Source organism: Neofelis nebulosa, chromosome 2, assembly GCF_028018385.1.
Source record: "Neofelis nebulosa isolate mNeoNeb1 chromosome 2, mNeoNeb1.pri, whole genome shotgun sequence".
NCBI lineage: Eukaryota > Metazoa > Chordata > Mammalia > Carnivora > Felidae > Neofelis > Neofelis nebulosa.
This window is the reverse complement of record NC_080783.1, coordinates 123,142,931-123,158,926: the sequence shown is the minus strand read 5'-3', so window position 1 is coordinate 123,158,926 and position 15,996 is coordinate 123,142,931. Positions and strand designations below refer to the sequence as shown.

At 46.1% G+C, this 15,996-nt stretch overlaps 1 protein-coding gene across 1 annotated transcript in view; it reads right to left on the bottom strand.

Moving 5' to 3' along the window:
• The window catches only part of CASQ2 (calsequestrin 2), a 64,988-nt gene that overhangs the window by 12,836 nt on the left and 36,156 nt on the right, over positions 1 to 15,996 (bottom strand). Inside the window, exons 6-8 of the mRNA XM_058716105.1 lie at positions 12,463 to 12,593; positions 10,977 to 11,022; positions 3,553 to 3,607 (exon numbers count right to left, since the gene is read on the bottom strand). Coding sequence (XP_058572088.1) covers positions 3,553 to 3,607; positions 10,977 to 11,022; positions 12,463 to 12,593 — 232 coding nt within the window. The remainder of the gene's footprint in view (positions 1 to 3,552; positions 3,608 to 10,976; positions 11,023 to 12,462; positions 12,594 to 15,996) is intronic.

Sequence of the window (15,996 nt, the reverse complement as noted above, 5' to 3'; positions counted from 1 at the left end):
CATGGTGGAGGTGGAGGGGGTGGTGAAGGGCAGCAGAGAGGAAGGAGGGCGGGCCGAGTGATCACTGGAGGTCATTGAGGTGGTAACTGGGAGGGGCCCCCAAGTCTGCAGCAAGGCCCTCCTGTGAAGGAAGCCTTCACAGCTCATTCCTGCTCTGCTTCCCCCAGCAGGCCACCCTGGCCTCAGCTTCCTCAGTTGTAAAATGGGAACAAAACAAGGGATGCCCGCATGGGGTTCTGTCTCATAAGCAGACAAGTGATCATGACCATTTATTTCATCATAATCAGGACGGATTCGGAGATCAAGAAAGCCTGCTGGAATTTGAATCTTGGCTTAGATACAGCAAGTGATTTGGGTCATTTAACTTCTAAAACCCGCTTTTCTCATCTGAGCTGGGTTGACAATAATCGCACATATATCGCAGCGTGGCTTTGGGGACCGGATGAGGCCATCTCCATATAGCGCGTTTCCTCAAGACTGTTAGCTCTTTAAGGAGAATCGTATGCACTTCCTGGACGTATGATTGTTCTTTGGCCAGCGGGTAAGGATTTGGTTGGGGCAATCGGCCATGTACAGCTTGTTAGCAAGAGCAAAGGTATATGAGCAACCACTGTCTGGGCAGGAATGAAATTCCTAGTCCTGCAGCCAGGCCCCTCAGCCCCGGGTTACACATCAGTGACCTTCGGATAATGACTGACTAGCCACACAGCCTGGACTTTCGCAGAAAAGCCTTTCCCTTTCCTAGGCCTGAGTGGGCCAGGCCCTCCCTTGATGAAAAAATCTGCTACGAGACCACACGCCCCCTCTTTCAGTGCATTTCTTCCCGCTTCTCAGTAACAAGCCCAAGCTTGGGCTCCTTTGGGGAAAGACACAGCTTCGGGCCCAGGGATATTTGTGCAGGGAGGAGGTGAAAGTAGTTTCAGGAGCTTGATTCATTACAGCAGCAATCTCTGTCAAACAGGTTCCTACAACTTCTTGGAGGCCTCTTTGTTCCATTGTTCCGAAGAGCCAGACAGGCTTCCCCCACCATCCTGGAAGGGAGCAGGTGGGGCAGGGTGGCTGGGGGGTGGGAGGAAGCCCCCCCATCCCCATCCCCACCCTGAGTCTGGCCAGCACACTGCTGCTGATGGCAATTCCATCTCTGTTCACACAACACCAGGAATCCGACTCTGTTTGATTATACCTTGTAAACCCTGGGCAATTGGCTTCCTTTGCTATTTTCTCCTCCAGGGGCAGAGGGGTAGCCAGAAACTGTGGAGAGAAGCTGGAACCATTCGGGCATTTCTTTTTCAGTCAAAGACTAGATATCCTGGGAGAGTTTTTTCAACTCTGCAAGTCAGTGATGGGAAAACTGAGACAGAGTGGACATTCAGAACTTTTAATAAAAAAAAAAAGGGGAGGAGGAAACCCTCAGATAATTTGGAGCATACATTTGGTCTTGATACAATGGAACAGTGTTTGGCCCTAACACGGAGTGAATTACTGATGCATGCATGCTACATAATGGAGAACCTCGAACACATTAGGCCAAGCAAAAGGTGCCGGGCGTAAAAGGCCACAGATTACATAATTCCACTTCTATGACATGTCCAGAATAATCAAATCCATGGAGATAGAAAGTGGAGTAGTGGCTGCCCAGGGCTGGGGGAGGAAAAACGGGAGCCACTGCTGATGGGCGTGGGCTTTCCTTCTGAGGGCCTGAAAACATTCTGGAACTAGATAGAACACAGCTTTGTGAATATATTAAAGCTACACCGAATCACACACTTTAAAAAGGTGAATACTGTTGGGGCGCCCGGGTGGCTCAGTCAGTTAAAGCACCCAACTTCGGCTCAGGTCATGATCTCATGGCCCGTGAATTCAAGCCCCATGTCGAGCTCTGTGCTGACAGCTTAGAGCCTGGAGCCTGCTTCGGATTCTGTGTCTCCCTCTCTCTCTCTGCCCCTCCCTGCTCCCACTCTCTCTCTCAAAAATAAATAAGCAATAAAAACAATTTTTTAAAGTGAATATTGTCATGTAGGGATTATCTCTCAAGTTTGATTAAAAATTGTATGATAACAACATTTAAGTCTCAATCTGCAAGAACTACGCAGGCTGATAATGTATTAACAGCATGCCAGTGGAGTCTTGGGGCTCAGTCTTGGTCAGTCATGTGCTGATCTGATCACCTCCTGACAGCTGTTTATTGAGTATCTACTATTCATCAAGGCACTGCACAAGGACCAGGTAAGCACTGATGGCCAAGACCATCTCTGGCTCCCTCATGACCTACCACTAATTCCTTGTGCCCTCGTGGGAAGTTTGCTCAGCTTCTCGGAGCTTCCTGGTCGTCTCTATGAGTATACAAGAGGCCCCAGGCAAAGGCCACAGTCCTACATTGTCTGGAGCGGCAGTTCCCAAACCCAATGCTGTGTTAACTAACTCACCTCGGAGTTCTGTGAAATTACAGGTTTCTGAAGGTCCTGTTATAATCAGCCCCAGGTGGCTTTGGTGCTTGTGCTTCTCTGTGCTGGCAGGTTTGGAATCCCTGCCCGGGCACCTTATGGCCCAAGGCCTGGCTGTTTAGCCATCCTAAATGAAATTCCCTGCCTTCTCTGGTTGCAATCTGAATTTGCCAGGTCTCCCCAAACACACTTCAGAATGTCCACTCACACTTTCCCTTTGGGGACGATTTATCTCACAGGGCATTGCCAAAGGGACCTAGCATTTTACCGCCAGCAAAATTGATTATTCCTGCACTTCACTCTTCACGGATGTGAAAAAGAGTGAAGCCAAGGGGCATCTGGGTGCTCAGTCGGTTAAGCGTCTGACTCTTGATCGCAGCTCAGGTCATGATCTCACGGTTGGGTTCTGTGCAGACAGCACTGAGACTGCTTGGGATTCTCTCTCTCCCTCTCTCTGCCCCCAACCCCCACTCAAAATAAATAAATTAATTAAAAAAAAAAAAGAGTGAAGCCAGGAAATAGTCATCTAGGTTCTCAAATAAAACCAAGTTACTCATCCATTTATAGGGTTATTTTGCACTTTAGAAATTAGCTGCTAGTTTTGTCCAGTTCTCATTATTTGAGGGAATATTTTCTATGAAGTTTCCCAAGCACATACAGGATTTTACAAACCAAAGGGTACATTTGTTGTAATTCTAATGTAGGATTGTTATTTATATAGGCTAGATCACAACACTGGTAAATAAACTTTTAATGTGAACAGAAGTTCTCTCTCTCTCTCTGTCTCTCTCTCTCTCACACACACACACACACACACACACACACCCTGTAAAGCTAGGATGTTTTCATATCCTCCCCAGTACTCAGTGCTCCTTCCTAGTTTGGCCAGCTAAGCAGAACAGAATGAGGTTATGATTCTTCCACATCCCTTAGCCACGAGCACAACTGAAAATGAAGTCCTATGTAACAAGCGACCACCAGGGGGTGCCCAATATCTTGCAGTGGCCTTGCAGACAGGAAGTGAGGGAAGAGAAAGGAATGAGGGCCGGCAAAGGTGAGAAGGCAGATCTTGCTCAAGGTGCAAAGGGGAAGATTGGGGGTTTCCTACCTGGGTCACTCCTCTCTGCAAAGGCCACAATGTGGATCCCATTCAAATCATCTTCCTGGAGGAGAAAAGAATCAAAGGTTACGCTCCCAGGGGGAGAGATACTAAGGAGCAAGTCAGAGACAGACAGGGAGGCTGGAACGGAAATGGGCAGCGGGAAGGTGGCGGAGGGGCAGTGGACACGGGGGCCAGGGGAACAGAGGGGCGCACAGTAAGGAAGGAAATATTGACGAGCAACTGGGAGGAACACGTGCTGTTTGATAAATGGGTTTGCGAGACAGGAAAACACCACTACACACATCAGCACTGACAGGGCCTCACTCCCATGGGCTGCTGGGTCCAGGAGAGCTGCAGTAAAAGGCACAAGGAGGAAAAACGTGAGTCTGGCCCGCCAGGCACTCTGAGGGCAGCAAGCACTCTGCACCTAGCTCAGTAAACGCCATTGTCAGCCTGTGTTTCGAGAATTCACCGCCAGAACCAGCGATTAAGGGAACTTCTGAATGCTGCTGACGGACCCTGCAACCGGCCGCAAACTGACAGCAGACAGGACTCTGAGGCAAATTAGGATGTGGGTCTGTTCTGTTCACACAAGAATCATATACAAGCGTAGGGCTTCTCCGCTAACACACCTCCTGTTGAAGAACCTTTGTAGTCAGTAAGGGGCACCTTGCTGACGTTGACTTTCCAGGTTTCCTTCCTTGGGGTCCTTTCTGCTTGAGTCCCAAAGCTTGCCGAAGCAGTAAAGGCCTGTAACGGATTTCTATGAGTGTGGGGGGCTGTGGGAAGAGTGGATGTGGGAGCTAGAGAAAGGTGAGGGTGTGACACTGACAAGTGGGTGTGGCTGTGGAGGCCCGGGGCCAGGCCAAGAATCGAGCAGTTATTTCACATCTGTGGGCAAGTGGCACTCCATGTTTCTACATCCTGGACAGAAAGGACCATACATACACCTGTGTCTCCTTCGCATCAACCCATCCCATCCCATCCATAGCAGGAGCTTTGGAGGACCCTCTGTGATGAGAACCGTGATTCCCCAAAAAACACGGAGAGGAAGATGTATAAGAAGAAGGCACCGGGGACAAATCTGAGTGAATACTAATGAAAGGGAGTCACTGGGCACCCTGGCTGTCACACTAGAATCATCCTATAGAAAAAATTCCAGGCATCTCAACCCTCCCATGATCCTCTGTTTTCATTTCAATTGATTTTAATGCTGGTGCAATCCTATCTAAATGCTAATTTTTTTTCCCTTTGAGTTTGGAATGGACAAAACCTCCAAAAATTCTAAGAGAGATTAAATGGAAAATATTATTGTTAAAAACAAGAGAGTGGGCCTGGGCTTGGCCAGATGCCCTGGGGAATTGAATTGTACGGATATATACGTGTGTGCGCGTGTCTGTGTGCAAGTTTATTACACAAATCCGACAGCAACCAGAAGGGGAGTCTGAGGTTTGACTGTTTTACATTTGCTATTATCGCCAAAGAGAATATCCTGATCAGTTCTCATTAGGCGATCCTGTGTCTCTTGTCTCCTGCCATCAGCTGGAAGTGAGCAGTATTAACTCTGTGGAGCAGGTTTCATTTCTGTGTGTGCTTCTGGAATGCATTTGGAAATTGGTTTTGGAATTAAGAATCTATATTTGTTTCCTAAGAGTCTGCTCATAATATTCCTGTCACTCCCCAGGCCTAAGACGGTGCCTGGATGGCGGACTGATGGGGCTCAAAGATTCAGCACACAGCCCTGTGCTTGACACTTGCAAAGAAGCGGGTGCATGCCGGGTGCCAGTTATTTTCAGTAATAAACTCACAGAGCGAGAATCCACGGGCAAGCCTAGAAATCTGGGTGGCTCAGTGAGAACCCAACATGCATGAGTGAGGAAGGACCAAGATGGCCACCCACACGACTGAGACCACCCAGGGGCTTTCTCCGAACCCCACAGCCTTCGCTCCAGATCACCCATTTGGTCTTTGGATCATATTGCCTTGGAAACTATCTTTTTAATAGCACCAATATTCCCTTCTCAACCAGATGGCGAGCTCTCGCAGGGAAGGGATTATGCCTTGAAATAACAATGGTTAAAACGGCCACAGTGGTATCTGCCACTTGCCATTTTTTCTATCAGTACTTTGTAAGTACATTATTTCGAAATCTCAAATGAAAGTCTTATTCCTGTTTAGTGCTTAAAGAATTGAAGTGACTTACCTAAAGCCACAGAACTAGCATGGACATGGCTGGGATTCCAGTCAGTTCTGTGTGGCCCCACATGCTTGTACTTTCTCACTGAAAGAGGTCCAGAATAAGCCACTGTGGCATAAAAATTACTTTGAGCCGAAGGCATATGAATTCCTGAAATCCTTTACCTACCTAAAAACAGAGCCTCCCAAAAGAATTCACTTGTCATCAACCCGCTCCCCGAAAGCAGCTCCAATTTCTCAGATAGATAGTATCACAAAACTATCAAATCTCCCATCTATTCCCCAAGGGCCCATTTCTCTTTCCAAAAAAGTCATTTGTTTTTCCATAAGTTCTCTTTTACCTCAACCTTCTAACAGGTCACCTATTCTCCCAGAACTGCCCCCTGCCTCTTCCATTTCCAATTAAGATGCTAAGCCCCTTCTTGAGTCACATTTCCTTGTAAACTTCCGTGCATAAATCGGTCATTAAATCTGTTTTTTGCTCATGCTAATCTGTATTTTGTCAGTTTAATTTGCAGGCCTTCAATACTGAACATAAGAGGGTAGAGGAAAGTCGTCTTCCCTGACATCACCTAAAGCAGTAGAATGGGTTCCATGAATCTATTGTCCCCTGCAGGGTGTGTAGGTGTTTCAAACTCAGATTAGTGACTCTTAAGTTAAAGGAGGCTGATAAGGGGCCTTTATGTAAAGTGACTGAGCCCCAGATCCCCCAAAGAACTGGAGATCTAGAATTACTTTGGTGAATACTTTACTCTGAATTCTTTTTCACTTTGTATGTCCATCTGTCATAGCATCAACACGCTGGACTGGTTTATACATTTTGAGACTGTTTCATTTGCTCAACCTTGAACTCCTAAGGACATGACAGCAATGTTCATTTTTATAACCCCTGGGCTTAGCACAATGTAATAGGTTCTTATTAATGCCCATTGACTTAAAAAAAAAAAAAAAAGAATATGGTGATCAGAATCTTAAACACTTGTTGAAAAATCTACAAAATATTAGATTCCAAGAAGAAACGAGTTACCCACCAACCAGATAAATTAATTACCACTGTTCCTGTTTTGCTCTGTTTCCTTCCAGGTTCTGTTGAAGGTTTGTTACTCTTGTTGAGTGGAGAGATGCAAAGGAAAAAACATGCACTTAAAGCTGAAGACTCCCTGGTGCAATGGGATGCTCCAGGGGCTTATCTGGAAGTTTCTGCCCCACCCCCACCCCTTTTAGAAGTACTACTTTGTTACTGCCACAGACAGAGGATTATTTTCTTTTTTTTTTTTATTTTTTTTTAATGTTTTTTATTTATTTTTGGGACAGAGAGAGACAGAGCATGAACGGGGGAGGGGCAGAGAGAGAGGGAGACACAGAATCGGAAACAGGCTCCAGGCTCCGAGCCATCAGCCCAGAGCCTGACGCGGGGCTCGAACTCACGGACCGCGAGATCGTGACCTGGCTGAAGTCGGACACTCAACCGACTGCGCCACCCAGGCGCCCCCAGAGGATTATTTTCTAAGGAACTATTGACTCCCATCCCTGTGGGCTTTTTCCCGGGACTCTGACCGCTTGCCAGCATGGCGAGCCGGTTGGAAGATAAAGTGTCAAAGAGGAAGGACACGTCAGCACTCAGTCTGGACCACCTTGCCCCACCTCGATATTCTTTAAATATTCTAAATAAACAAACAGCTATTCGATTTATACACAGCAAGTATTGCTGGCCCCCAATTTCTTTAGTAATATTCAATTCTGTGTTTTTTATGGCTTGCTGCTTTAAAAACCCGCACAGCTGGGGAAAGAGAAAAGCCGCTAGTTGCTCTAGCTTGACTTAGTTTTTCTATCTTATTTAAATATTTTGCAATGTCTAGGGAAGTGGGTGGTGAAGTTAAAGACTTCCAAGTTCATTAACTGGTCACTTCCTCCAGGATCTGTAGTTTCATTTGCTGCAGCCAAGTGGCCCATGGAGGTGCTGTTCTTTGGAGCAGAGCTCTTCTAGGTGGGCAAAGGTGGACGGGGAAGGTGCATGGAGGGTGGCTCCCCAGAAATCCCTCTGACTTCTCCTTTTTAAGGATGGAAAGATGATGCTGGAAGGGTCTGTCCTGGCTTCCCGCCCTAGATGGAGACTTGGGGTTGGTTAGGTCTGGTTATGGCCTCTGGGGAAGTCATGTGGGTTTTCCATGATGGGGTGTAGGAAAGAAGTAAGCCAGTCTAGCTGCCCTTTCCTCTAGCAGGTTTAATACACAGCCCTTTCCTGATTAGAAAACAACTGAATATATAATAATGTAGAAAATACCAGCCATCATTGTTATATCATAGCAAAAGGCTGTAACGTACCTTTTTCCTTAAGTGAAAAGGAAGCAGAGAATGACTTCCAGTGAAGCCAGACAGTGGAAGGGTCTTTCTGAACATCTGCCTCTGACATAATGAGAAGGAGCATTTGTACTGGGCGGTTTGGGGTGGCAGGGTGTTTGTGGTCAGGGGGAGGGGCAGGACACAGGCTCTTGTGCCATAGCACGTGGTGTCTTGGGTGTGATATGCTGTGTTGGTGAGAAAAGGCTTGAAGGCAGGGCATCTCTTAGGGATGAAGAAAATAAAAAGAACTAAGAATAAAGGCCATAGCACAATAGAACAGTGAGAATCACTCTCAATTTAAAATGGTACTTTGTGGGGGCCCCTGGGCGGCTCAGTGGGTTAAGCATCCAGGTTCGGCTCAGGTCATGATCTTATGGGTGTGAGTTTGAGCCCCGTGTCGGGCTCTGTGCTGACAGCCTGGAGCGTGGAGCCTGCTTCAGATTCTGTATCTCCCTCTCTCTCTCTGCCCCTCCCCTGCTCACGCTCTGTCTCTCTCTCAAAAATAAATAAACACTTTAAAAAAAATCATAATTAAAAAATAAAATGAATAAAATAAAATGGTACTTTGTGGGGTGCCTGGGTGGCTCAGTTGGTTGAGCATCCGACTCTTGATTTCAACTCAGGTCATGATCCCAGTGTCATGAGATCAAGCCCCGAGCTGGGGTCTGTGCTGAGCATGGAGCTGCTTAAGAATTTTTCTCTCTCCCTCTGCCCCTCCCCTGCTCATGTGCACTCTCTTGCTTTTTCTCAAAGATAAGATAAGATGAGATGAGATGAGGTGAGGTGAGATGAAATGAGATGAGATGAGATAAATAATAAAACGAAATAAAATAAAATAATAAAATAAAACAAAATAACATAAAATGGTACTTTGTGTCATGAAAGATAAACATCAAGAGCCTATTTGGGATTAAAGACAACTTACAGAAACATAACAACAAAGTATGAATGTGAGATCCAAGATCAGATCCTGGGCCAGGAAGAAAAAAAAAAAAAAATATATATATATATTGTGCTATATAGGGCACTAGTGAGACCTGGTCAATTTGAATAAGGTCCATAGATAAAATAGAATTTTACTAATTTCCTGATTTTGGTAAGTATACTGTGGTTATGAGAGAAATTCCTTGTTTTTAGAAAACGTCTGAAGTATTTAGAGGTAAGGGGAGTTGTATCTGCTACTGACTCTCAAATAACTCAGCGGGGAAAAAAGTCTATATCTGTATCTGTCCAGAAGTGTGTGATAAAGCAAAGGAGATAAAATGCTAACATTTGGGGAATCTGGTAAACAGATCATGGAATTCTTTACATTATTTTTTGTAAGTCTGAAATTATTTTAAGTAAAAGGTAAAAATGTTTTTAAAGGAATATTATTTTTAAAGCACTGTTACACACTTTTGTTATTTTTAAGTCTTGTCACAAGACCTCCTAAAGGTTACATTTTTGAGGGGCGCCTGGGTGGGCTCAGTCGGTTAAGCGTGCAACTTCAGCTCAGGTCATGATCTCACGGTCCTTCCATGGGTTTGAGCCCCGCATTGGGCTCTGTGCTGACAGCTCAGAGCCTGGAGCCTGTTTTGGATTCTGTGTCTCCCTCTCTTCCTCTGCCCCTCCCCTGCTCATGCTCTGTCTCTCTCTCAAAAATAAATAAACATTAAAAAAAAAATTTTAAGGTTAGAGTTTTGACAGGTTTAAATGTTAGGAAAATATGTTGCCAAAGCACTGGGTTGTTCATAAATAGGCCACTCCTCCAGACGGGATTATTTGCTCTTCTGTGTCCCATGAAATGTTTGCTCTGCCCTCAGATGTACAAATAAGTTACCAGGCAGTAAAACACAAAGTGTTAAGTTACTCCATGGTTCTGTTCATCTGTCACTTTGGGCTCTGAATTAAAGAATAAATAAATAAATAAGTGCCTCCATATTAATTCCTTTCTCCTCCCCCAACAGCCCCTGACAAAATGGTGCCTTATGGGGACATGGCTTCCTCTAGGGGACTCTACTAAAGAGAACATGAGATTTGGCTCCAAATGATCTAAACTGAAGTCCCAAGATCTAATGCTTATTAGTTTTGTATCCTTGAGTAGTTAACTTAATCCACATGACCACCAGTTGCCCCATGTAAAATGACGTTAAATATGACCTGTTCTACATTACTCTTTGGAAGTGTTGAAACATCCAGCTTAAGAGGATACATGCTTTGAAAAATGCTCCACAGACTTTGGTTGTTATCGTTTAGGGAATTTTGTGTAAAGCTGAGGTAGGAGGGGAGGTGCACCTCCATGGTCATCTTTCAATATATATCTTTTTGACCCACCTGACACATCATCTATGACACAGACCCAGGGAATAATCTGACTTAGCTATTTCCAGCACCTTGAGTTGACATTTATGAAAAGGGCTCCCGTTGACCGGCCAAACACCTACCACGCTCTGGGTTCTTCGCACTGCTCGTCCCCAACAAAAAGCCCTGATTTGAGAAGCAGAAACTAACTAAAGCTCAGAAGGATAACATAACTTGATGCAGGATGCAGACCTACCAGGTAGCAGATTCTGGATTTGAACCCGCATCTCTATGACCCCCACAGCTTGAGCTCCTTCCATTATATTACCCTGGGTCTCTGGTTGCCAGTCAACAGAAGCCAGGAGTCACTGTGCGAAACCAACTCAGAGATGGAGTAATCTTACCTAGTGGGTGGTACCAAAGACTCTTCAACCGGGTCCATGGAGAACTGGGCTTTAATTTAACTTAATTTAAATGTTGTCCACGTTTCAAATACTCCACCCTCCAGACATCCATTCCAGCACAATAAAACTTGGTTTAAGTTTGGGGACTCCCCTCTTGGGGAATATACTCGTGTCTAAAAAGGCAGAAAGGGTTTGCCACTTTCTTACCCATGTTTCAAACATATCTTCCGGGCGCAGGCGACGTAAGGTGGGTCTGAAAAAAACAAAGGTGAGCTTCTTTGAGGAGGGATTTCCAAGGCAGACGCTGCAGCCTCAGCCCAGCGAAATGTACAATGAGATGCTGGTTCATCTGCAAGGGCATGAAGGGAGTGAAGAGCTCTAGAAATCTCCTCTAAGGAGACAGAGCTGTTCTACCCTGCTTGGTCACACACAGAGCTGAGCCTGAAGCTCCCAGCCTTTTCACAGACCCATGTGATCCAAGGATTACAAACAGTGGGTCAGAGGGCTCAGGCTGGGCTCATTCCCTGGGCAAGAAGCCATTTCCTTCCCCATTGACAGGGGACACTCCTGAGAACCCAGAACAGGCCCAGAATGAGGACACCTGGGAGAGAAAACAAAAGTCTTGGTTTTTCCAGCCCAGAACTGCATTGTCTTGTCATTGGGTCATCACCCAAAAGCTCTTTAGGGATGTTTAGGAAGAACAGGCAAAACTCTATTTTGCTCATGGTTTTATGTCTTTCTGAATGTTGGCAAATAGTGCTGGACACGTTGATATTTGCTCCTCCAAATGCCACCTCCCTGTGGGGACCAGGACGACCAGGTGATGCAATCATAATGCTCCAGGTTCAATGAACAACGTGGGCACGTGTTGGAGAAGGTGGGTGGTGAGGCGGTGAACCCACCACCATGTTCCATGTTTCAATATTGTTCCTCCCTCAAGAGCAGGGGTCAACAAACTAGAGCTGGCGGGCAAATCCAGCGAGTGCCTCCTGTATTTGTAAATAAGCTTTTATTGGGAAACAGCCACACCCATTCGTTTACATGCTGTCTACAGCTGCTTTCACACTACAACAGTAGAGCTGAGTATTACAACAGAAACCATCTGGCCCGCGGAGCCTGAAATATTTATTCTCTGGCCCTTTATGGGAAAAGTTGGCTGATCTGTGCTACAGCGACTCTAAGTCGTATCAAATATTCCTCTCCCAGAAGTTCTGTGTATAAAATGTTCAGCCATGGCTAAGCTACTTAACTACTCGTAGCCCAATTCCTTGATCTGTAAAATTGGGATAATACTAATTACTCCATAATGTTGAATGTTAGATAAATAGTTTCCATAAGCACTTAGCATGGTATTTGGTATTTGGCTGTCACTAAATCTCTTCTGTTATTATTGTGGAATTTGACTTGTATCTTACTATGACTTAGGGGGGATTTGCTGATTGTGGGGAGGTGGTCTAACCCCATTTGCAGGTGTAGACCCATATTTAGAAAAGGTAGCAACATCCCTGCCCAACTGATCAGTGACCAACAAAGCCATACTACTGATGTCAGTTCTACTGGGGCAGTAACTCCAGGTTATTGTTCTTGGGAGGCCCACAATGTTAGGACCAAGAGGTTCTTCTCCCTTCCCCAGACCCTAGACCACGACCACCACCACCACCACCCCGTATCCCCTGCATGCCATCTGGGGCACCTTTGGTGCTCCTTGACAAACTCCACGAGCTCCTCTTCTGTGTAAGGTTTGTTGGGGATGGCAATGGGCTCTTCCATAAATGGCTCGTAGAAGTCAACCTCATTCATCTTCAAGGATAATTTCTTTGCAACCTGTAACATTCAGAAATCCGACAATAGTTTCCTTAAATGCCAGTTTAGAGTGGCAGTGGGTTGCCCATCTGTAAGGAGTGCGTGAGTTTTCTGGCAAAGACATGACAGTGTTCTTTACAGTTTTAACTTAAATGTTGAAGTAGTAGAGGGGCGCCTGGGTGGCTCAGTCGGTTAAGCGTCCGACTTCAGCTCAGGTCATGATCTTGCAGTCCGTGAATTCGAGCCCCGGGTCAGGCTCTGTGCTGACCGCTCAGAGCCTGGAGCCTGCTTCGGATTCTGTGTCTCCCTCTCTCTCTGTCCCTCCCCCACTCATGCTCTGTCTCTATCAAAAAATGAATAAATGTTAAAAAAATTTTTTTAAATGTTGAAATGGTAGAAACTCATCGCCGATGCTTAGCTCAACTGACTCGAGAAGGACCGATAGGAAGGAAAAAACCTATCTGGCAGATGAGGTCCAGGCAGGAGCAGGGAGCAGTGGGAATAAAAAGTGTGAAGTCTAATTGCACAATCGTCATCACGCCACTGTATTTGCCAGGGCTGGGGGAAGAAGCAAATGTCAACAGAGCAAGCTCAGTGTTCTGGGATGCATGGATTTAACTGAACCAATTTTGATAGCACAGGCAATTGATGGAAACCATTTAGAGCATACAAGTACGCAGAATCAGAGGTCAACCCATTAATCCGTCCTCAATCAGCCCCTACCCCCTCCTTTCGATTTAGGCTGAAAGCACTGGCCCTAGGGTTCTCTCTCAGTGCAGGGCTTGTCCTACGGGTTCTCAGGCTCTGGGAACTGCCCGCTTTGTTGCCAGCCAGAGGGTGACCAGCCATCCTGGTTGGTCCAGAGTGGAGGGCTTTCCCAGACTTCAGACTCTTAGTGCTAACACTGGGCTAGTACCCGGCAAGCCAGGGTGAACTGCTCACCCTCTACCAAATAACAAGCTCGGGGAGCCAGCCTGTAGCCCGGGAGACATCGGTGCTCTTGATTAAAGTGGCCGCACGGTCTGCTCTCAGGGCAGAATGGTTGCTGTGTTCGCCTGCAGAGCTGCTGAGCTCAAATCTCTTTTTGTGAAATGATTTGAGAGGCCTGGAATGTGCAACGCTTTGTAGAAAATCAAATGCCATTCTTTTCTAGTTCAGAGCTGTGGTCCAAGAAAGCACAGGGATGAACAGTGGTTCCCTTGAAACGAAAGAGGAATTGCCTAAGAGCTGACGCCCTATGGTGGTAACCGATGGTACAGAGGCCCCGGGCAGCCGTGACTAATTGGGGAGGGGGAGGAACTGGGTATTACATAAGCTGTTATACAAGGAGGGCCATTCTGAGCCAACACTGGTGTCCCTATGGCTTTTGTCATCAATTGCTATTAATTCCAGGTCACTATATTCCAAAAGACATTTCTTAGGAACTACAGTCAGTCAAAAGAGATTTATGGTCATGTTGATTTTGAGGGACAGGGAAGTGTGGCATTTTTTCTTACTGATCCCCCCCTCTTGTACGGGGCCAGGGGTGGTGTGGATGATGGGGTGGGGAGTGTAGAAGGGAACCAGCAACCACACAACCAGTGTCTGGGTTTTCAAACTGTTGTTTACAAAGCTGGGCCTGTCAGAGAATGGGCTTAAAATGACACTGGATTCTGGGTTTCTGACTTCACTTACTACATATGTTAGGAACCAGGGAACTGTGCTTATAGAAAGTGGGAATTGACAGGACGCGGGAAAACAGTAATAGTAGCAAGCACAAGGGGTGCTCACTGTGTGTCAGGCACTCGTGCAAGGTGCTTTCTGTTGAGTCCTTTATGAATCCTCACTTGGATTGCTGAGGTGAGAACCATCATTATACTTATTTTACAGATAATGAGCCAGAGGCACAATCTGTGTATGCAATTTGTCAAGATCACATATGTGGAGGGGGATAGAGCCTGAATTTAAATCCAGGCTGTGTGTGTGTGTGTGTGTGTGTGTGTGTGTGCGCGCGCGCGTGTGTGTCCGGTCCGTGAGCGCCAGTGTCTGGCTTTGTGATGTTAAGATCATGAACGTAAAGTTGGATTCTGATGTTCTTAGGTTTCAGTCCTGGGAAACCTGAACAAAATTTTCCAGATAGTCACCATATCCCCGCCACCACCACCACAGAGTGCCCTGCTCTGTACCCCTGAGAAGCCCTTTCTTCCACTCTTGCAGTGGTATCTTGGATAGTAAGCCTGCCATCCTTAGCTCTTAGATTCTCTTGCCCCATTTGCTCCAGAGATGTTGTGGCTTGGTTTAGGATCAGGATGCGTAGATCAATCAGTACCGGTCCCAAACCTGTGGGCCAGGTAAAACTCCCCAGGGAGCTCTCTGAAAACACACATTCCTGGGCCTGGGCACAACCATAAAAAAACACCAACTTCTAGATGTAGGGCTCAGGAATCCATGATTTTAAAAGCTCCTTGGGGGATACCAATATGGACAGCGGTTGGAAACTACTAACTCCCAAATCTACATCAGCGGCCCTGACATCTCAGTGTCTTTATGGTTCTCTTACGCATATATTTAATATAACATATTTATTGGTTTGTTTATTTACTTTCTGTCTTCCCAGCTTCACCTCACGTCTTCCCCTGCCACATTAACTCTAAATTCTACAGGGACAGGAATCTGTTTTGCTCGATGTTGTGTTCCTGGCATCTAGAAGAGCTTCTGGCACATAAAAGGCACTCAATAAATATTCTCCGAATGAGAAAATGAATAAATAAATGAAAGCCCTCTCTAGTTATACGTCTTCCCTGCTTGCAGAAAGAGAACTCATCAACCCCATCCTTATGTTGCTCAGTAGATTCTTCTTCCTAGATTCCCTAATGTTTTCAGTAGCTTCAAAGTCTTTGCTGTCTTGAAACAGAGACTTGCAATCTTATTTTTGAGTCTTCTCTTGGCTTTCTCTCCCTCACCTCAATAGTGGCCAAGTCCTCTTGTCATCTCGACCTCTGCCAGTTGGCTTTTCGTCTTTGAGACTATATGAGTGCCTCCTTGCCCCTGGACTCTCCTGACTTCACACCTCTACAAAGCACCTCCGCTCTAGTGTGTCCCTCTGGGCTGCCATGCTGTCTCAACAAAAGGTTCTTCCAGCTCCCTCTTCTTCACTAGCGCCCCCTGCTGGACACCATTGAGGCAGCTGCTGGGAGCAGCCAAGCCTTCTGGACTTCACCATCTTCTTCTTGTCTTGGGCTCTGTCTCCCAACTGATGGGTGCAATTTTCAAGCCCCAAGTGACACTGAGTCCTCTAAGTGTGACTGCTTTTCTGTGTCCCATGTAGAGGAAGACAGGGTGTGTTTCTCTTTTTCAATGTTATAAAATCCAACAAGGCTATGTGAACAGGGACACTTATGACTCAGTGTCTTACAGAGTTTTGAGTGAAGAGGTTTCTGAGTTT